Source organism: Syngnathus floridae, chromosome 10 (genome assembly GCF_059516105.1).
Source record: "Syngnathus floridae isolate MCC-2025c chromosome 10, RoL_Sflo_1.0, whole genome shotgun sequence".
Lineage (NCBI taxonomy): Eukaryota > Metazoa > Chordata > Actinopteri > Syngnathiformes > Syngnathidae > Syngnathus > Syngnathus floridae.
The window spans coordinates 566,548-588,880 of record NC_142422.1 but is presented as its reverse complement, the minus strand read 5'-3'; the positions used below and the strand labels follow the sequence as shown (position 1 = coordinate 588,880).

Here is a 22,333-nt window from a genome sequence, read left to right as displayed (position 1 = left end):
CTCATGTAAAAGTTCAGATTTATTTTTGCACTGACCGTGTTTTGAAGTAAAAATGGATTTGGCTCCAAATGACTGAAAACATTTTTCCTGGACGGTTCAACTGCCATGATTTTGCGCATGGGGGAATTCAATGCAATTTGGGCTGAAATGCTACGTAAATAGATGATCAAATTGTTTACAGGCATCAAATCAGAATTATAAACCCAAGTGTTCCGATGATGCTGGGAATCAATCGCCCCATCTTCTTCCTCTCCCGGCTAACCCGGAGGTGTCGGACTTCATCCTCCCTCCGCCTTCCCGCCGGAGGTGATTTCGCCCGGTTTGATAAATGACCAATTCCTGAAGGATGGCCCGGAGTCAGTCAGTCAGTCAGTCGGCGGACAGAAAATAGCTCGCAGCTCACGTGACGAATGGCCGCCTCGGCCCCCCTCACGCCCGCTTTGACCCGGGGGGAAAAATGGCGGGCCTCGCTGTGCTGTTTTTGTGGCTCTCTCCCTTTTGAACACGCAAACGGTCTGTCGCTAATGCTGACAATTAGCACGTCCGCCCACCGGATGAGTACATTTCCAGGGGACAGATTTAATTCCTTTAACATACGGCCGAATTGATTGTTACTTTGGGAAACATTCATTAAAAGACGCGACGATTTCCTGGCAAGCTGCACGCTGATGGAGAGCAGATCATTAGAAGGCCTTTGGATGCTTTTAATATACTCTGTCGACAGTGCTCCATTTAGCAGCGACTGACTCCGTCCGTCCGTCCGCTAGGTAGGAGGACCCCGACTGCAAATCAGCACAGTTGAACTGTAATTTGTAATCAGCTGCACTAGAAAATAAGGAAACAGCTGTGGGCTTTCACGTTAGCTTTTAAGATCACCCAGTCATTGTCATCATTTTCATGCTCACAGTAGGCACATGAATTTAAAAAGGCGAGCGTCAGGGGAACAAAAACTCCAATTGTGATGAGAATCAATTCATTTTTAGCGGAAGAAAAACATTTGAAACGTTGACACTCGTTTTTTATATTCTATTAATGACATTGCTATCATTTATACGACGTATATCGCTATGCATATACTATATACTTATAAATATTTTTTTTTCCAGAAAAAAGTCAAGAAGACAAATTTTTGTTGTGGAAAAGTGTCGAATTCAGCTGAAATTTACTGATCGTCCGAACGAAATCTAAAATAGCGGTTATGAGTGGCTCCCAGGGCCATCCATGTTAGCTCAATAGCAATGATCAGCCTTCTCCGAATCAATTAGGTCCCTATTTTCCCCTCACTTGTACGTATCGACACTTTGATAGATGGCATAACTTCAGGCTAGCGCGTGTAATTAAACGCAGTGAAAGGGAGCTGGGCCGGAGCGATCCGGCATTACAAATGGCTTCATTTTCCCCGGAAGTAACACCGGACGACTTCACCTTGAGAAAGAAAGGCCTTCATAAAAGTCAGCTCTTTGTTGTAAATGTGAATATAAGGCAGGCAAACCAAAAGAGAAACGTGTTGATGGATTTCAGCCAAGGAAAAAAAAAACAGGCAGCTTGCAAATCAAGCGGCACGCAGATTGCATCTTCAACCGGCATTGATTAACTCGCTGAGAGGCTGACCACCATCCCGAGTCTGTGCAACATCAACGGTGGAAGTGTGTGTGTGTGTGTGTGTGTGTGTGTGTGAGTGTGTTTTGCAACCGGCTTTAAAAGATACGAAACACACTTCTCCTATTTGAAATGACCCGATAGCTCCAGAGACATTCTCTTCAACATTCGTTTCCACCTCGGGTTGTGCTGAACACTCCCCCAAGAATGAATGAATGAATATATAAAGAAATACAAATTTAAAAATGAAATAAATCAAAAAACAAGGATGTTTTTTCACTTGGTGTAAAAGAATAGTTGGGAGGAAGGGCGGGGGGAGGATTGTCTGGAGCGGATCTGGTGGTGGGGGGGGCAAACCAGCCGAGGCTGACTAATCAGACCGCGCTCGGGAGAGTATTAAGACAGACGTGTTGAGGGGAAATGTGACACCTGGAAATTACACAATGTAATGGAATCAGCCAAGTGGCAAATGTAGCTTTTAAATAGGTTTTGTGTTCACCATTAACTTTCCAGACACTGATTGTTGGTGACAGCGAGGGATGGTCAGCACGTTGCCCCCGCCGCCGCCGCCTCCTCCGACGGTCGGGCCTCCACCGCAATGACGTACGCACGTGGCCGGAACTTTGGAGGACTTTTGGGCGACTTCCTCGTCAGTCGCAGTCACCTCTTAGCTTACAGCCAAGCAATTTACACGAGGCTTGTTTGACATCAGCGAACGTCTCCACCGTCCTTCATTTGAAGCATTTCTCTTGAGTTTGTTAGAGATAATTGTTGTACTCTTCTCCATTTTACTTCTTTGTTCTAGAGGTGCTTTACGTAGTACAGTAAAATCATTTCATTTAATCATCTTTCCGTTGGTTTCACGAGCGTCAAACGTGGATTTGAGGGCATTGACTGTCAATTGGTCGGGAGAACAGGAAGCCGGAATATACATATAATGTTCATCAAAAAACATGTGCGGCACGTATTCAGACCCAGATAAAGGTCAACATTTTCAAAGCTATCAGACACGCGTCCTTCACGAACGAACGTATGCGCTCAGCGAGTCATGCAAGCATCAGTACAATAAAGCCCAGCGAGCGTTTAAACGCCACTGTTGACATGCGCGGTGCGGTGCGCTCAGGGCGGCGCTGAGAGACAACGTCGGTTGACATTAACCAAGGCGGGCGGAGGGCCGCTGCCGTTAAAGCTGTTTTGCTGAAGTCGGCGGGCACGTCAAGTGGACTCAGCTGAACGGCTACGACGTGATGTCGGCCGCCACGGAAATGCCGTTGAGCAGGTGAGCGTAGAACAAATAGAGCAAATCGCAACTTCACAAGAACACAGTTTGATCTTTTACTAACTGAGCGGCAGTCACGCAAGCGAGAAAGAAAAATACCACGCTTACGATACCAATCATTCATCCGGCTGAAACCATACCTTTTCAAGATATTTGTCATGTGCTGGCTTTGACACCAGCCTGTTACAGATACTTGTGCGCCATTTCTCGGATAGATGGAGCCTTGAAATTCTTATTTTGTCCCCTTTCAAGCACAAATGCACAAAAAATGGACAATTTTAGTCCAAACGTCCTGTTGGCAACAGTAACTCAGTGGGCGTGGGGTGTTAGCAAAGGTCAATGGTGAGCCAGGACTGGCATGACCCTCATCTGGTTGTGGCGCCAATTATTGAAGGGATGCTTGACTAAAATCTCCATCGCGCCACCTCTGTCTCTCAATCTGCGGCATGCATCCATCCATCCATCCATCCACCCATCTCTGCGCCCTTTTCTCCCTTTGAAGATACAGTCCGCCGGCCCGTGTTGTGAAAGCGTTTGTAGATAAATCCCAAATCCGTTATCGCCGTGTCTGTTGACTATCGACGCTCGCCATCTGTCTTTGCCGATAAGACTCGTCTGGCGCCGGCCGGGGCTTTGGAAATTGTTCACAGGCGAGCGGACCATTCTGAGCGGGGCGTGATGAACCGTGTCTCATTAAAGATTAAATGTGTTAAATGTTGAGCCTAATGGAATTTCTACTTGTTCAGCCATGCGAGTGCACTCAACGGAGCTCTTGATACGTACATGTGAGCTCAATGGCGGAGTTCTCATTTGCTTCCATGACGTCCAGTCACGGCACCCACCGAGCGACCGCACTCGGTATTATTTCAAAAATGACTTGATTGCAACCGTATCTATTTGGTGACGTTTGCCATCCCGCAAGCGGCTAGCAAAACGATCACGTGACCTTTTGCCTTGTTCCTGGAGATGACCTCCAGGTCAGGTCAGGTCAGGTCAGGTCAGGTCAGGTCAGGATCTATGATTTGTTTTTTTCGATCCGCATGATGCAAGATATCATAGCAACGACAGAATCTCTCCTGCGGTAGAGCGTCAGCGGCTACGGTATTTGGCGTTTGACATCACTCGACTCATTTCCCACCCCCTCGCTCCGTCAACAAAGGCTCCGCTTCAGTTTCAGCAGCCTCCCATCGCCAAGCGATTGGGCGCTGCTTCACCGGCGTTCTCCGGCGGTGATGACCCATAATTTGCCGTTGGATCGTAGCGGTGGCGAAGAGCTGAACTGATCACGGCCTTAACGTTGGGGGTGCCGAGCCCCAGCCAAAGTATTGACCGGACGGCAATTTGAAAACAACAATCTGTCAATACACACAAAGGAGACTCCAAACCTGTACCTTATGTCCCGAAACCTGAGCAAACCTTCAAGCCAGCAATAAACCTGAGCCCGACCTGCCCTTAACGCTAACCTGAGCACTTAGTGACCATCCAAAAATCACCAATCCTATCCTGAACGAATGCTTCTTGTTTTGTATCGCTCCGACGTGCCACCTGCCTCTGTTGTCTGAAGCGCTGCAGTGGCACAGGAAGTGACAGGTTGGTTAGCGTTGTTGATTTTTTTCCTTTTTTTACTCCCCCCCTCTACCTCGAAACAATTCATAGAACACAGCGAGCGATACAACCTGCCCGGGAAAATAACAGCCGGCTGGTGACGAGCAGCGGGGAACCTCGGGCTCCGTCGATGCACATCTGTCTGGGAGCTTCGGAGAAAAGCCTTGTGCATTATTAATAACGAAGAAGCCGAAGCCTGGAGACGGGCTCCGACACGGCTTCGGACATTGGGCTCCTACCGAGTTGACCTTTAATTACTTGGACATTGGTTCCTCGCCGATTGTTCTTATTTTTGCACTTTATGGCCGGAAGCAGCTCTGTCAAGTAAGGCACTTGAGGCTATTTTAGTGCTCATTAGTTTAATTGGCAATAAAGGGCTATTATTTTTGCAGCCGCAAACGGAACCTCGGAGCCATTCCAAACGTCGTCGTCTCCGGGAGAGCAAATTAAAAAACTGTCAGCGGCAGTTTTCCTGGATTTGCGCCTTTTCGTCCTGGCAAGCCGAACGGGGAGGAGGAGGAGGCGTTAATTACAGCTGAGGGGCGAAAGAAGTTCATCTTATAAACTTCTCGCAGCGAAGGAGTCCATCGCTTCCCTTTTGCTCCACGTCATGAAACATTTGTGCAGAGTTTTTCGTTTTTTCTCCTCGCTCCATGAGGCTTTTTCATGACTTGGTGAAAGACAATAAATAAATGATGAACTCAATTGAAGGCGAGCGCTGCTCTTCTTATTTCCAGCTGGCTGGCATGAATTATTCATACATGTACAGGTTGCTGCACGTGTGGCCGGCAGAACAACCTGATGATTTCTACACATACGTTAAGGATGCCATGGTGGGAAGTCACCACAGACACATATGCTTGGGGATGGAATCCCACTGAATTTTGCCTTCTGGCTTTTTCAATTCAGTGCAGAATTTGGCTCGAGGCCTTTCAGACCCAAAATAGCACATCGGCCTCACGGTTCAGAGGTTGCGAGTTCAATTCCACCTCCAGCCCTCCCTGTGAGGAGTACGGATGTTCCCCCCGTGCCTGGGTGGGTACAAGCGGTCAAAGGATGGAAGAGAGGTCAAATCAACAAGCGCTCGGTTGGAAGGGAGAGTTGCAATTTCCACCGGTAGCGGATGTGGGAATGGTTTCTGTATTGGATGGAAGCCAGATCCAAACTAATTTGAGAGCAGTTACCAAGCACGAGGTCCGGTTCAAGACCGAGATGGCAGAGGTTGTCGGCCAACGGGCTCGTCGGCGCTCCTTCTCTCCCTTTCCGAGCGTGTGCGAGTGTATCTCGCAAGGCAATGAGACCTTGGACACGGGAGTAATTGATTCCGAGAATCTTCGAATCAATTGGCGGACAGCTGGGGCCGAGGAGATTAGAAGTGAAGCGAGCAGGCAGGCGGCTCGCCTGGAGTGTAGTCAGACGGACGGACGGACGGGCGGGCGGGCGGGCGGGCGGGCGGGCGGGCCGCGGAGCAAACAGTAATCTCAGGATTAGAGACCTGAGGGAGATGTCGCTGTTTTCTCTCATTTTGCCACACCGGCCAGTTTCCTTGCAAAACGGCCGCAATCCATCTTTAGGGGATTGAAAACAACGTGAAAAATTAAAAGCTCCAGCTGGCATCAAGCTTTACGGCAGAAAACGTCTTTTTAATTGGTTGGATTCCCCGCATTTTCTTTTCCGTAAAAGCTGGTTGGAAAAGAAGCGGCGGGCAAAAAAGGAACCACTTCATCTAATGAAGTAAATAAAACGTTGACGTGTTCAAAGGTCATTTGTGTAATTGTTTCGCTCGGACTGATTGCGCAGGGCTCGAACCCCCTTTGGCTGAATGTTGCCTTTTTGCCTGATAGCATTACGCCACTTGAGTAAAGCTGTCATATTAATGCTGCTAAAAGTGCCGCAAGATTTAAAGAAGAAGAAGAAAAAAAAAAAAAGAGCTTGGCTGTCAAAACTAAAGCTTAATACGTTGCTGTTATTAACAGATTTTCTTTTAGATACACAAAGGCTATTTACAACCACAATTAATATTTTGAATAAAGATAATTCAAAGATTCTTGATTTCAATTTCCGCTCTGCGTGTGGAACATCATCATCATCGCATTTTTAGTGCTCAGTACAGAATACAGATTGCTCTTGTTTTGTTTCTGAACGTGGAGATGTGATTTGTTGCCCCGAGGCATTTCCCTTGATTAATTACCACTTTTTAATTTCTTGTAGTTAGATAATGTTGCCGCCGCATGATATTTTTGGAGTGGGACTGAGGCAAAAACAACGAGAAGAAAATCAATAAGACTCCTTCGTCACGCAATCAATAATTTAACTCCACTGGATTCAATAACATTTTCCATCTTTACAAAATCATTTTTCGGGGAGGAATTGCAAACAACTCTGCTCCGAGTCCATTTTCATTACGAGCGCTTGTCGGAAACCCGTTTACTTCCGTGAGAGAACAGCAGCTCTGGAATAAAGAGATAACGGCCCGCCAAAACAGGAGCGAGCTGCCGAGCGCTACGCATTTTCGTTCCACGTAATCGACAACTAATCATTATGTCGTAGGCAAGACGACACACGCAAAAGGATCAACAAACCAAGAATGGGACTTCAGCGGTCACTCAAGTGGCAGAATTTGGAACCGAGTGCAGACTGGCTGACTCCAAAGTGCACCTCGTTTTCATTTCATCACTTGAACGTGGTCTGTCCGTCGAGATTAAAAGTGCAAGGGCAAGGATCTGGCCATCAGCATATTCCCGCCGAAGCCAAGATGATCGCGGTCACATTGATGAGACCGGCGGCCCGTTTGCATGAAGGTAATCTTCAGACGGGAGCGACTCTTGGCCGGCCGGGCAAGTCACGCTAAGCCATCAAGTACAACGAGGGTGGAGCATACCTCCACAGACGTGTCATCGGAGGGGAAGTGCTGCCATCATGTTTCTCCTTAGCGTTGTTGACACAACCAATCACAACCAACACGAGCAACGTCCAACAGTATAAAACACGACAGTTGTCAAGGAATATGATCATGACAGCGGCGGCATGGATTTCATATCAGATTTGCTTTGGCAGGCTGTTTTCAAAAAATGCGGAGGGCACAATGTGAAGCCCGGGGCCCGACTTTGAGACCCGTTGAGAGTTTACCGTACACAACTTGGGTTTACGCCTTGACATTTGTGTAATGAGGGTTGATGAAACTGACATTTCCTACCGTGGCCTGGAGGGTGAAGGTAAGGAAATTTCAAATCAATATTTTAGATTCGGGGGTTGCGAGCGGGGCTGTAAATGCACCGGCGTGTGTGCAGCGATCCAAACCCGAGATCAGGATAAGACATTGGGGAAAAAAAAAACAGCTCAACTTCCGATTCCTGCATTTAAATTGAGATGGTAAGAAAGAAAATAAAACAAATCCAGTCGGTGCGCATTTAAAGAAGCAAGTGAGGTCGAACGTTAACCCCGAAACATTCTCAAGGCATTTTTCGCCGCTGCATTTTGGCAGGAAGTTAATCTGGAGCGCCACGCCACGTCTTTGTCGAACATAGCCCGTGGCGCTTAAAAATCGATAAGAGTAGAGTCATATAATCGCGCCGTTGCTCCAAATCCTCACCGATTACTTTCACATCACTACGGCAGACGCCGACCTCGGTCGGAGAGGACGACACGAACGAGGCTCGGTCACGTTTCCTCCTGGAAAGCGTGTGCGGAATGTCCGTGTCGTTTCGGTCGAGTGAACGTTTATTATCTTTTTCCTGAGAGAGGTGATCTTATACCACTGCCATGAATTATTCCCCAACTGTCTTTTATTCCAAATTCAAACCTTTTTCTACGATTCTTTTGTTGATAGGATTATGTATATTTTATAGATTTGGATTAGATTTGATTTTCATGACTATTAATCAATAGAAAGAAAAGCAATAAAAAGCAAAACAAGCACTAAAAAAGTAAAACAAGCAATACGGTCTCACTAGAAGTCTTTGTCAGAAAAAGGACATGAACTGGAAAAGAACTGCTTGCTTGTGTAATTTTCCGCTCGATGGGTGGGACCAACAACATTCCATCCGTCACTTGGTGCTTATATTTTTGCAGGATTGTCAATTCCCCAGTCAAAATAAGGCCAACCTAGAATAGAATATCATGGCAGTGGCACAAATAAAAATATCAAGTCTTGAAAAGTCCTCATCACCTGAGCCACATGCAGCTGCGTCGACTTGAAAGCCGAGCGCATTGTGTGAAGTCGCTCGATCTGTCAGGTAATCCACTATTAATTACTGCCTGGGTAGCTGGCTTTTGATTGCCGTCTTCTCCCGACGATTTCAGGGTTCGCAGACGTGTCAGTGCGGCGTGTCAAAAGGTTCGCCGTAATAAGCACTGTGATTAAATGCTTCTCTCAGGGCTTGTAAACTCCGACGGAATAGAAGCGAGCGCCTTAATTAAATGATACGCCGGCTCCGGATTTACGAGATGGCAAAGTCGAGTCGTCGGTTTGTTCCTACATCGACCTCTCCCACGCCAATCCCCAGCAAAGAACATTTATCTCCGTGCGGCTACCGTGCGGTGAACTCTGGCCCCGTCGGCCGGCGATACCGTAAGTCCGAGTCAAACGCGCCGTTATGCGTCGACTTTTGCTCTCCCGTGCCTGGGGAAAAGGAATTGAACAATCGTTCCGTGGGCCTCTGTTGGAGATCATCTCCAAGGCTAAGGTTCAGACCATGTAGTGCAAACAAACCAAAATAAACGATGAGCACAAGGCAACATCTGCCCTGTTTCATCAAGTATAGCAATCATAAAGTATATAGATATATGAACTATATCATATATAAACTGAATGGCAGGTGAAAAAATAATAATAATAATCAACCACGCCTTGTAAGACTTTTCCCAATATGTGCCAGTTTGACAAAAGTGCTGATTGCAATCACAGTGAGTCTACACAAATCCCCTGGCCGGCCTTCTAATGGCCGTAATGCCGCCATATTGTATTGTCATTAAGCACTCGGCAGCTGGTAAGTACAAATCCTTTCACCTTTCACTTTGCAGCCTCCGTGGATAATTGCTGTATTCGCTCGTCCAAAGCTCTCCCGTGGGGACAGACGGACGGAGGCGGGCAGGCAGGAAGCCGCCGCCGCCGCCGCCGTGCTTGCCTTTGACAGTTTAATATGGCGCGCCGGCCAACCGACTGGCCGGTACACGAGCTCCTCTGGCCTTGTACACATCAGCTAGCTAGGGCTGACAGACAGTGGCTAATTAGACCTTTGCAACCTCCCACTGGTCAAACACTTTCATGTGTGCTCGAAGAATTGAAACTCTAATGTTAGAAGAATAAGGGAAGCAAAGACAACTTTGCAGAAAATAAACGACACCACAAAATGAGTACAAAGATTTCATCGGAATTGGAATCCAACGAAAGCTAACTCCATGATGCTAGCGACAACCACTACACCACCACCACTACATTCACGTGTTAAATTATTCAACACGAGCAAATCACCTTCACATACCGCAATACGTTTGAAAGAACTAGCGGAAAATGTTCTAGTCAAATGAGTTCATCATCATCTTCTATTGAGGCGACTTAAAACAACTTCAGGGAAGGAGATATGAAAGCATCGCTGCGCTTCTTTAAACGACGCGTGGAATGAAAATTGAGATTCTCGTCAGGTCGCTCCTCCACATTGCCGACGCAGATAAGTAAAGCGGGCGCTCTCAATCACATTATTTCCCATAGGACCTTTACAGGATGCCACCAGCGGCATTATAGGTGAATTAATTCCTCCGAGACACTTGCCTGGTGAGTATCTTCAGTCATACTTATGTAGCACCGCAGCAGAATTAATCATTTCTAAAGTTATAAAGCATCTGCGGCGGCGGGGTATGCAAAATAAAATGAAACAAAACAAAAATGAGTCTCTATCTGTCTTTTGGAATCATCCCGGCAAGAACAACAAACCGCCATTGTTGTTGTTGCTGCGGTTAATAACTCCGCAGCCTCTACGAGACAATTAATTCCCAATGTTTTATTAATCAGATAAAATGCGACATCATTTCCAAGCGTGGACACATTAACGCATGCGCCAGACTTTTCTCTTTTTTGGGGGGGGAATAGCCGCTCCGATTCGCAGCTGCGAGAATCAATGCGAAACAATGAGCGTGTTGATGAAAGTGATCTGAGGTGAGCTCATGGCGTGATAAAAATCACACGCCGCGATCCCTACCATTGACTCCTGCCGGTCGATGTATGCAAATGTCATTTGCAGCTTCCGTGCAGGAACAGGCACGCTGATTAGGACAGTAGGAGTGATTAGAAGCAAGGCTGCAAGGCTGCAGAGCGTCCAGACATTCACTATCTAGTTTAACGTAGAAATGAAGAGCGACTGAGGCTTGTTGTTTTGGAATAGTCGATACCACGTACTATGACGTCGAATCGAATCAGCGTGCCAATCCCCGCCAGACGGAATTGTCAACACCTCGCTCCTGAGCTTCAAATAGTTTATCTTGCGCTGTTTTCAAACGGCGCGATCAAATGTTTGGAGTGCGGCCGTAGACGGTTCATATTTTGACTGAAGGCTGGGTGATTTTTGCTCCGGCGCACCTGCGAGACACTCACCGCTGGTTGCTTTTCCGCTCCGCTTCACACTCATCTGCTTCTATGATGATGGACAGCGCGTACGCACCTTGGTCTCCACGGGGAGCGCCGACGCGAGGGCGCGGGGCGTACCAGACATAAATGATCCGAGGAATACGTTACGACCGGCGCGTTCGACTTTGTCTCCTCGACTTTGTCTTCGCCTGGGAAACAAACTCAACACTGGAGTTCATCCCGCCAGTTAGATAAAGGCGTTTAGAGATGCGGGCCCTCATCATTCAGCACTTTAAATGGAGGCACTCGCTCAAGAGCGCATGGCTACCATGTAATTAAATGTTTTTCCAGAGGTAAGGACTGCTGAGGGGTGCAATTACTTGGGGGTGACAATACGATAACGCAAATGTCTGCTCGACGCTGCTTAGCGCGCCAATCCGACACATTTGCAATTAGCGTGGCGCTAATGGATTGCCGGGGACCATCGGGCAACATCAGGATACGACACTATTTGCGCCTTCAAACGGTATTGGGAAGAGATTATGGATTCCATTTTTTCTAACTATCAGTCAGGACTGTTGCAAAAAAGAACACTGACGTTTGTCGCCGACGTGAGACGTCAACCTGGATTTTCGTCAGCACTCGGGTCATTTTTCATCAGCGCTCTACCGGTTGTACAGATTCAGTCTTCATAAAACATTCAGCCACGGAAGAACACGGCGGCTTTTGAATCCAATGAATCTAAATGTCTGCTGAGCTTTTTTTGGGGGACACAAATCCTTACAGATTTGCCCGAGTGTGTGTCAGGCCAGACCGTACAAGCGCTTTCAAGTGCTGCGCTGCGACCTGTCTGAAATACACCAGTGCCAAACATGAATTATGAAGTCGACACCAAAGGCGTCAAACCTCAAGGTCCCTTCCAACACCCAAAATAAACAACCCCGACTTCATTTTCAGACCTGTCCGCTAACCGTTTGACAAGCGCATGAAGCCAAATCAATGAGGTAGCCATCAGTGGCTGGTCGGACACAATCAAGGGTGACAGACGCCTTGCTAACATGCGCGCTTTCAAGCTACACGACGTTACCTGGGATCTTTTAATGGGCCATTGATTTAAGCAGAAGTCCATGAAAACAGGGTGGAAATGCGCCGCTCGCTATTTATAGCCCGGATAGAATTCATTTGCCGTTGTTTGTGTTCGACAAGGTCGTCGAGGCTAATTGAGTCTTACCTCAAGATATGGGCCGTGAGCCACGCGTGGGGACTTTACTGTATATTCATTTTAATTAATATAAAAGGAGCGAGCGGCCAGCCCGGCCAAGCAAGCCTAATGACGGACAAATGCTGTGTAAACAACAACACACCGGTATCAAGTGGCGTGGCTTCAAATCATACCGCTGCCCGTCTCCCGGCCGGCGCTGACAGATGGGCCACTTGTGCGAGTAGCGAGAAGAAAGCACGGGTCGTGAAAGATGCGTCACTATGGCGCCTTCTCGGGCTGGCGCGCTTTAAAAGACGCCAGCGAGCCAACATGCTTATGGATGCAATGCCTTTGGCCTTTTCCATAGTCCAAATCCATCATTAGTGGAGTGTCAGCGGATTCTTAAGCCAAAACGATACTTTGAATTAAGATCGGCACAGTGACAAGAACCGCCGTGGACAGAAAAGTCAACAATCCGTAGGAGTTCATCGAGGGTGTGACGTCTGGCCGGCCGGCGCCAATCGCTTCTACAAGGAGTTCAAATTTATTGGTCGTGCTTAGGGATTTTTTGATCGCGCCCAGGTCCGAGTCACTTGATTCAGTCTTTCGTCCCAATCGATCATTAGGAAGCGCAAAGTGCATCCATAGTTTCCACCAAGGGAGCGTGGCAGAAATTCTATCGTCTGATAAATGGTGATGAGAAACGCTACTCGAGGCCATGGATTGGTCTCTCGCTCGTGTCTCCTTCCCGTTTTGTGTTTGGCAGGAGATAATGAGGAATTCCCTTTCTTTCGGAAGCCTTGGGTTCACCTTGGAATTATTGAATCATTTTCTCGAGTGTACGGGTTTTTCTATCTAGCCTTTATGAGGGGGAGAGGCAGAGATGTAACAATGGGCTCCAATCACAAATATTGCTTTCACAGCACCAGAGGTCGCTTGATAATCGCCGTGTAGCGGTTATTGTATCGCTCGTTATAAGCCCGTGTGGGATTGAACAGCGACCGGGGTCTGGCTGGACGGGAGGGAGGGAGGGAGGTCGCGACCGCGGGTGCGGGCTTGGCGCACGAGGGGTCAAATGGAATCGCAAAGGGTTAGTAGGGAAATTAATAAGTGGTCAAGGACTGTAGGGCGGAATCATTGATGTTCTTGCTTTGTGTCATTTCAGTTTGTATTCATTCTTTTGTTTCATCAACTTTTTTTTTTTTAAATCTCTGTCTTGGGTCTGCTTTTTGGGTTCCACATTCACGGCATTGCCATTTCTGTCAGAAAGAAAGCCATCTACCTTTCAATGAGGAGGCAGGAGGAGGTTTCCAGAATGAACATCGTAGAGTCCCGTTGATGTTTTTGGTCATCCTCCGTCGACCAGGAAGTGAGTAACCTGCCAACATACAATCGTAAAGGGCTTTTGTGAAACCTTGCTGGACATTTGCAGTTCTAGTTTTGAAACAATCTTCCTACAAACTTGTCAGCATTGTTCTTACATATGAAAACTCCAAACGGTTTGTAACAAACTGCCAGCACCTCCCAAATAAAGAATCTGACAGATCCAAGAACCCTTTTGCATTCTACAACATGACAGATGGGAAGAGCCGTGAAGAAAGCCAGAGCCTCAAAAGAACTGCAAATTGTCCAAATTCCGACGCATCTGATCCTAAAATGGGCCCCGGTGTCAATTATTGTGCTCCCAAAGAACCACGACGAACTGTTGAAACGGTGCCTGTGGAACCCGTGTGTACAAACCGCTTGACAATTTCAAGGTGTAGTTACTAAAGATATATGACGGGGATGATATGGACGATAAGTGTAATCATTCAATTGATGGATCAGGAATGCCAGTCGGGAACGTATTACGACTCTGTCCCGCTCTCATCTATATCCAGCGGCTGGCGCCCGCTAGCAGTCGTTTCCCCATCTCGCCGACTGTCCGGATGACTGATGGGCATCGCGATGGGCTTCCGCCTGAGCGAAGGCGCCGCGCCGCGCCGCCCACCGCGGACTCACTCGCATACATCTGGAGCGGCCCCGGCCGGCGCCAGTAAACGTCGCAATCAGCGCGCGAATTGGGCCAATTCCTCATAACCTCGTCCGCCGCCGCCGGCACCTCGCCTTGAATCATAAGGCTGCCGCAAACGCTCCAATCTGTCAGCGCCGACGGCGACACGGCCGCCCCGGTGCGGCTGAAGAGGGAGAATTGACATTTAATTATCTGCGTGCGCCCACCCCAAAAAGCCGACAAAATCCTGCCGCGACGGCGTACGGACCGGTGACAATTACGGGACGCGTGCAATGTTTTAGTTCCAAGAAGGTGTCAGAAAGCGCCAACTCGAGTGCACGTCACTGAAGTCGACAAATACGGAAGGTTGCTTTTGAAGCGTTGTCACCTTCTAGATCAACACAAGTGTCGGCTTGTTTAAGAAGTTGACTTCTTGTGACAGACTAAAAGAAGAAGCGGCTTTTATAGGCAGGCCGCGCTTTTTGATAAGATTTGAATATTGCAACCGTTGAAGATGTTGCTGTTGAAATATACAAGAAGGAATTTGGTTTTTTGATCGTATAACGTTTCCGTGGAAGTGACAAAAATCTTGAAGCAAGCACGCTGTGCCTCTTTAAAATTGTGGCCAAAGTAAAACTACATTTTTTTTTTCATCTGGATTTATTGAAGCGCTTCAGTCTTACAATAGAATTTGCATTGACGCTTCGATTTTTGGCTCTTCTATTCACACTTTCTGAACTGACGGCTAAATCAATGAGAACATTTCTTTTTTTTCAGGTTTCATTTCTTTTTAAAGAGCAGACTGAATAGCAGCAATTTTCCCTTTGGAATAATCGCAAAACCCCGCGCGGCATCTTCATGTGGGCCGCTCCAGCAGAAGAGCGGGCCCTAAAAGGTGTCGCCTGGAAATTGATCATCTTCTATTCTCCTCTCAAAAAATAAACAAAATGTGCCGATTGATCCGGCGGACTAAGTACTCCTCTTGTCAGCGTTTCCAGCCCACACAATGGAGACGCATGTTTCTGGGGCCATTAGTTCTGACCACCTTGCCTGCCAGATGAGGCATCGATCGCCGGCCCGCTTTTGTAAAAGTGACGGCAATCATTCGAAGCGCAAGCCACGTGCCGGTCGGTCTATGTTGATTCAGCCGCTTTTGCAACAACCGCAACCGACATCCAGACATGATATGTGTTGCCAGAGCTGTTTTGTTTGTATTCTTTTTTGGTTCCTGTCACCCATCATTCAAAGTGAGATCAGATCGCACAACGCAACAAAACTCACATGTGATGTTAGCAACATTTTAGCCAAGTGGTCTTTCTTAAACTTTTGAGACCATGTAAAAAAATTGTTTTTTTAGTTTAGTTTACTTAAACTAACCTTTTAGACCATGTAACTCTTAAAACAATTATTATTTTTTAGGAGTTACAAAAGGAGCTAGAAAAAAATTCTTTTTTTTTTTTTTTTTTAAGTAACATTACATTAAGCAATTAAAATGAAGTAGCATAGTAAGTCCAAAGACCTTTTGGCACGGCACTAAGGAACATTGGACTGAAACTGCATGACTTTTTGCTTTCTCATTTTTATTATTCTTTGAATATCTTTGTTGAAGTGCCTAGCACGTGCCCAACACGTGCCCCCATTTCTTCTATTTTTCCGTACACATCTTGTAAATCTCATCTTCCATTAGCACCAAATAATGACTAAATGAACTCCAGTCACTTCATGTGTGTTGCTCTGCTACAGCTGTGTACATTTTAGCGTCCGATAGAGCAGCGAGTCAATGAATCTCGATAATGCGAGAGCCGGGCCGCATAACTCACGTTGATAGTCCTTACATTGTGCCAAGAGGCAATAAATCTGGTCTTGGGTTAGGCTAGGGTGGGGTGGGGTGGGGTGGGGGGCATGAATATGCATCGGCAGTCAGTCTGGCTTGTTCCCGCTTGCATCATGATGCACCCCCCCCCCAGCCCATCCCACCACACCTCCGCCTTCCAAACAGAGGAATAAAGGCAATGAGCCGCAACGCTATCTCATCAATGATGTTCTGCTAAGCGCAAAGATTGAATTGTGCCATTGTTTTGTTTCGACATAATTGCAAATCGTAACGGGGGGGGAAAAAATATCAATTGCGGCATTAGGTGGAATATAAAGTGAGTCCATCATGTTTATTCACTCTACTGATGTCTCAATGGATGGCGGGATAGTAGGGATGATGGATGGATGGATGGATGGATGGATGGATGGATGGATGGATGGATGGATGGATGGATGGATGGATGGATGGATGGATGGATGGATGGATGGAGGGAGGGAGGGATGGATGGATGGAGGGAGGGATGGAGGGAGGGAGGGATGGATGGATGGAGGGATGGATGGATGGATGGAGGGATGGAGGGATGGAGGGAGGGATGGATGCACTGCATAGGTTCAGTTCTGATCTCAATGCAAAAGTAAAGCTTTCGACAACATCCGTGTACACAAAATGCAGCAACACATGGAGACAGAAAACATGACAATACTTCAAGGCATACATTAGTTCATAGATATTGGAATAATAATATGACTGCAAGTTATTTGCTTCATTAAGTCTTTGCCGAGTTTGTATTATTGGTGCACGTTCTATACTGCCCTCTGCTGGCCAAGGTGCACCATTCAGAAGGAGCAGCACAATTCATTAACGCAAGAAAACAGGTCATTACTATGTTTTTTTTACCGCACAAGACTGTGGTGATATTTTTCTTTTTGCAAAATGTTTGTTGGTTTTGGGGGCTGGATGGGATTTGTGGCATTTCCATTCCTTTCGATTGACAAAGATCCAAATAGAAGAAAATTGATTGTGAACAAAAATGGGATATTTGGAATTTGTTTTGAAAAATAAATCAACTTATCAAGCAGATTGACAGCCCTTCCTCACTCCCCACTTTAAGGCGAGCCACCCTGACGCGACGCACACCCACGGCTGAGCGGACTTCCCCGTGCACGGCTCTCGCTCGCTCGCTCGCTCGCTTTCTCTCTCTTTCTCTATCTGCGCCACTCGTCCTTTGCGCACGCAGTAGTCACGTACGCCGGACCACCTGCAGCCCGCCTCGGCCGCGCGTTGACGGTCTGTGCGCGCGCAACCCGAACCGAAGAAGAGGCGCCTTTTGTGTGCGCGCGCGCGCGTGTGTGCTCGTCCACCTGAGCATCGCGGAGCAGCAGTTGAGACCTTGAGGAGCGCTGCTGGACCTGACCTGGCCGGATCACTTTGACTCGTCCGTGTACGCCGCTTTTTGTGCGGGTGCGCGCGCGTGTGTGCAAGTTGCGCGAGAGTGTGCGCAAAGCAAGCAGTTCACAATTGCCTCGGAAGTGGACGCAGACGCGGTACGGCACTTGGCGGAGTCTTGTCGCGCTTTTCCCCCCTAATCGAAGCACGTTTTGGGTGAGGGGGGGGAAAAAGAGACAAAAAAAAGATGCTGCAACAGCGACGATGAGACGAGACTTTGGTCACGATGCCGTTTCGGTCCTGATGCGCAATTCCTAAGTGCTCTTTTTTGGGGGGGGGGATTTTTTTTCCACATTTAAAGGGGGAAAAAGTGGATCGGGTGACTTTACAAGCATGCGGTACACTTGGCGCTTTGGGACTACTTTGGAATACTGGACGTGGTTGCTCGCGTGCCTCATGTGGATTCGATACTCGTGCGGGATGCCTCACGTCATCCGGATAGGTGAGTGGGGCTTTGACCATTTTACCATTTCAATCAATCGCATCAAATGATCCCTCGTGTCATTCTACGTCACTGGCTGAAAAGTAGCAGGATGGCTTTGCATCGCTTCATAAGTGGCGCAATGTGACCTCCAAAGCGCAAATCCGCCCCTGCTCACCAGAGTTCAGGTGTGGGATTTAAATCCCGCTGAATCAAGTCAGCTTTGCGCGTCCCTGCAATCACTCCACAATGCGCACAACGTGAGCATTGGGGTGACAGCGGGATGGATGCGTGTTGTTTTCTGGGTCCCTCCGGTGCAGTCACGGTGCTTGACGTTTGTTTTTCTGGCCGAGATGAATTTTTTTGGACAAGTGACAAGCTGCTTTGCATTTACACGCCGAGAGCGGAAGCGTCACAATGCCTATTTTGTCCAGATAATTGCGTCCCAGATGTCACATTGTGCAGCGGCGTCTTGCATATGCATAATTGCGTCGTTAGATGAAAAGAAAATGGGCAACAAAATACCCTGAAATTGTAGCTCGAGTAAGCGTGTTTAAAAAAAAAAAATAGACCAAATTACATTTAGGATGTAGTCACAAATATACAATTATGACAAAAACTTGATTTGGGTTTTTACAATATTCCAATTAAAAAGTTGCGTTCCAACAGGCCAGACTCGTCACTTGTATGCTAATTTCCATTTGCGGGAAAAAAAAAAAAAACAACAGTGCAAAGTGAGCATCGTGTCGCTGACCCGCAGCACAAACACATCGACGGTGATTGACTGCCGATGTCTGCGGAGAGCCTCGACTTCTCTGACATTGCCGTGTCTCGGCATCCCTTCCATCTCAAACTATTTTTGTGGAGTGGGGAGGGGGAAAAAAAAGCACACAAAAAAACCCAACTTGACAGACGAGTTGTATTTTTCTTTTTGAAAGGCAAAAAGAACAATGTCAAGGTGCTGAGACAAATGTACCTTGAAGTGGCACAGTCACACCATTGCTTTTTATAGACTGCCATCATTGCATCAGTGTCGTACACCACTGCGTGCGTGTGTGTGACAAGGTTGCAGAATGTGCCCAATGTCAAATTTGGGCGTGAAAAAAAAAAAGCCGAGCACAAAACAAAATGGATTCATAGTGCACGGCTTGGCTTGTTTCTAAAATACATTTTATTTATCCAATCACAACATTAGGTCGACTGAAATGACTGGAGTTTCCTCCATTGCGCGGCCATGAGAAAATGTGAGGAATCCAATTTTTGGGTTACCTCCTCCATAAAAGCAGCACATTCGAAATGTGTCGAATCATTTCAAATCCATCGCGAGCCAGCAGAGGGCGCTCTTTTCAGCGTTGCTGGCGCCCGTGCGCACCTCCACCCACCCAAGTGCCATCTGGGTAATGGTGGGCATCCAAGGTGGACTTGTCGCCATTGATTGGGCCGCTTTTTACAGCACATTGATCTAAGTCAAGGCCAGATGGCGCTTTGGTCTGGTTCCGCTCGTTCTATTTTCCCGAGACAATAAGGACTCGCGTTTTTCCTCTTTGCATGCTGTGCTTTTAATTTCTGTTTTTTGTCGTCGCCCGCCTTCCCGAGGGGGGAAATAATGGCCCGAAATATGAGGCCTATTAAAGAAGTAGGCAGATCATTTCCATTCATTTGTACCTTGTACGGCGAGCGGCGCTAATGACGCGTCGCGGGCGATTTTTATCTGTATTGATGAAAGCCGTTCATCACTTTGCTGTGTCGTCGGCCGGGGAAGGATCAATTTGCTTTATCGGCGTCGTACTGTAAAGCACTTCATCAGTGTCGCTTGTTCAACGCAGGGTTCACTTCATTTCCTTGTCTCGGGAACACCTGGCCCGCCTGCGTTTTTTTCCCCCTTCTCCTCCATCCGCGTGTCGCTAATGCGCCTGTTGACGGCTGGCTTTGCCTCCCGCAGGTCGACGTGATAAATGCAGACATTGTTATTTTCCGATGTCGATTTTGAAGTTACATCGGCAGCTTGACCTGCGAGTCGGGTTGAACCATATTTACGAGAAAGATACGATTTTTTTACATGTTTTTTTGAATTTTGTAATGACATCATTTTAATGAAAGCTAACGCACTCCTCTCCTGTACTCTCCTGACTGTAGCCAATGCTGGCTTCTTGGGAACGTACGGAAAGCCGTAACTCGTGGCCCACGTTGCTCTTTTATACAAACGAGCGGTCTCGCCGGGGTACTTGCACGCCAACCCAATCCCATTTTCTGTCTATTCATTACCTGGAGAAAAGGACAGATTGATTTTCCAAGATGTTGGATTTGTGTCTTCAGTAATCATCTGTTCTGCGGTAAACAGGTTTTGTATATCACAAGAAGTAAAGAGGCTCTTTTTTCCCCCCTTGAATTAATCCAAGCCGCAATGTCCACGTTTTTGATCGCTTAAGGTAATGAGACTTAAACAAAAGCACAGGTGCTTCGCAGCTCGCGCGCTTGCTCACATTTGATGATGATTACCCAATAATCTGAGCCACTGGGGGCTAATAGTGAGGATCTGACCCATCGCTAGAATAATCCCGTGACACAGCGGGGCCCTATCCGGCCCCCGGCTAGCATAGCCTAGCCGTTAGCTCACGCAACAGATGGTGTTTTCGTATCGTGGCGCAAAGTGGCGGGCAAAACGGCTGCTGCGAGCATATGCCTTATGAAATGGACACCGTGCTGATTTGTAGCCGTACTACTTTTAGTCTTTTTTTTTCATCCTGAGAGTTGCGCTGCAAGGTTGAGGTATGTTTCCGAAATGATGAAACAGTTTAGTTTCTCAAATAGAGCCTAGCCTCAACCTAGTAGCTCAGTTTAGCCAGCTAGCTAGTTATCTAGCTCGGTTCTAGCTAGCATCAAAGGTTGCATTTAGGTGACCCTGTGGATTCCCACTATGTATCCATCCCCCTTTCGGTCCTTGCTTTTCGGTCTCCCTCCGGTTCCATAACAATAAAGGCATTGTGATATTCTGTTTTGGAGGATATTCTTCCAAAGGTGTGCGTGGAAAAGGAACAGTACGCAAGCGCGACAATTTTGACATTCCAAACAAGGCCGCCTCGCTGAACCACGTACGTAGTTTGCCTGTTAATTAGCTCCAACCTTTTGATCCCGCCACGTTGCGCGGTGCCTCCGCTGCCACCAGATAAAACCCGGCTTCCCTTCAAACACTTGGAAATTCAGCCGAGCGGCAGCTCCGATTTTCCCTCCGCGTTAGCGCCGTCCTTATCTATTCCCAGATGTTACGCGGAACCTCCGACGTCAATTTGACAGCGGAGGTATCGCCGCCTAAGTCCTATTTAACTCCGGGCCGAGGACAAAAGAACAAAGGCCGCCTCTGTTTCCATTCGGCCCTTTTAATCAAGCCCTCATTGACGGACGGAGGTGCGGCGGCGCAAATGTCAGGGTGCGCCAATCCCTTCGAATCGCACGTCTGCCGGGAGCTGCCTGCGTGCCGGAGTCTACTATGTTTGGGAGCTAAGTGCGCTAAGACCCCCGAGGCTCGGGCCATCGCCGGAGTTACTAATCAACTGTGAGAGTCGACTCGAGAAGACTCGCCCTCTTGTTTTCCCCCAAAGAGAAGGAATGAATAAGACAGGCCTCTTCAGGCCAAAAAAGGCTCCAAAAGCACAAACGTCACAAAGGCCGAGCGAGCGAGCGAGATCCTTTCACCGCCGCCCGCCGCACATTTTCTCGGCTCCCTTTTTCAAGCCGACGGTAACAAATAGAGCCACGAGGAGAGAGCAGGAAGTGCCTCGGGTCTCTTAGCTGATGGATCGCCACGGAGGTGGAAAGTCAATGTCAATTTCCAGCCAGAAGCTTCCACTCAATCCCAATTTCTGCGCCGGTCCGTCTGCCTTTGGGCAGGTCTTCGGAGGGTTTCAAGTCCCCATTACGGTCACAATTTGAAAGGAGGGTTTCAAGACACGGTAAGGCTTTCAGCGGGACTTCAGATTCCACCGGTCGCTTGGGCTTTCAAATGAAACCTTTGTCAAATACTCCACGGCGAGGGAAAATTGTCCAGGTGCGGTCGAGAGCCGCTTTGACTCTGACCGGGGCCATTTTGAAGCCTTCACCTCGTACCATTCAAGCAAAAGCGGCTCACTTTTCCCGCGGAACAAGCGTCAATCCAGCTAATTGCTTTTCATTAAGAGCGCTCGCAAAGGATTCGCATGCGGCCGAATAGTCTGCAATCAGCGAGTATTATCTACACTGATGAAAGGATCAATTGAAGCGATGGCTGCGTAATTGGATGCAAATTTAATGAGACATCTGCGCTATGTTAAGAGGGCCCGCAATGCTCGTCGCTAATGTAAACAATGTGCATGTCGCTCGGGCGTCCTGGCAATCAACGCGTTTCAAAATGTTACATATCATCTCGTGCCGATCG

At 47.7% G+C, this 22,333-nt stretch overlaps 2 protein-coding genes across 7 annotated transcripts in view; one reads left to right on the top strand and one right to left on the bottom strand.

Annotated features, from left to right (window-relative positions):
* Nucleotides 1–22,333, bottom strand: part of zc3h12aa (zinc finger CCCH-type containing 12Aa) — a 155,398-nt gene that overhangs the window by 37,784 nt on the left and 95,281 nt on the right. For all 5 annotated transcript variants that reach the window (XM_088387972.1, XM_088387971.1, XM_088387969.1 and 2 more), the window contains one exon: nucleotides 13,529–13,624. The gene's annotated coding sequence lies outside the window, so the exon portion shown is untranslated. The remainder of the gene's footprint in view (nucleotides 1–13,528; nucleotides 13,625–22,333) is intronic.
* grik3 (glutamate ionotropic receptor kainate type subunit 3) overlaps nucleotides 17,242–22,333 on the top strand; it is a 47,465-nt gene continuing 42,373 nt past the window's right edge. For both annotated transcript variants that reach the window (XM_088387950.1, XM_088387949.1), the window contains exon 1: nucleotides 17,242–17,943. In XM_088387950.1, the coding sequence (XP_088244076.1) occupies nucleotides 17,835–17,943 (109 nt within the window). In that variant the 5' untranslated portion in view covers nucleotides 17,242–17,834. The remainder of the gene's footprint in view (nucleotides 17,944–22,333) is intronic.